The 229-nt window shown below is 57.2% G+C and overlaps 1 protein-coding gene across 1 annotated transcript in view; it reads right to left on the minus strand.

Annotated features, from left to right (window-relative positions):
• The window catches only part of LOC104273860 (cholesterol side-chain cleavage enzyme, mitochondrial), a gene marked incomplete at its 5' end in the record, with an annotated part of 3,326 nt that extends 3,101 nt beyond the window's left edge, over positions 1–225 (minus strand). Inside the window, 1 exon segment of the mRNA XM_009869314.1 lies at positions 140–225. Coding sequence (XP_009867616.1) covers positions 140–225 — 86 coding nt within the window.
• Positions 226–229: the final 4 nt, after the last annotated feature.

Consider the following 229-nt stretch of genomic DNA (forward strand, 5'->3'; position numbering starts at 1 on the left):
CAAGATAAGCTCCTCCAGCAGGTCTTTACCTCCACCGCTCACCCTGAGCAGGACGGGGAATCCCAACAGCATCCCAAACTGCAAAAGCTGCTGAGGAGCAGGGAGGGGAGGAGGGATGTGAGACCGGATGCCTCCTCACCTGTAAATGGGCCCGAACTGCTGGAACTTGCGAGCCATGATGTGATGGACGTTGTGGAAGCCATCCTCCTGCCAGAAGCGGTAAAGGTTG

Source organism: Apaloderma vittatum, unplaced genomic scaffold, assembly GCF_000703405.1.
Source record: "Apaloderma vittatum isolate BGI_N311 unplaced genomic scaffold, ASM70340v1 scaffold26965, whole genome shotgun sequence".
NCBI lineage: Eukaryota > Metazoa > Chordata > Aves > Trogoniformes > Trogonidae > Apaloderma > Apaloderma vittatum.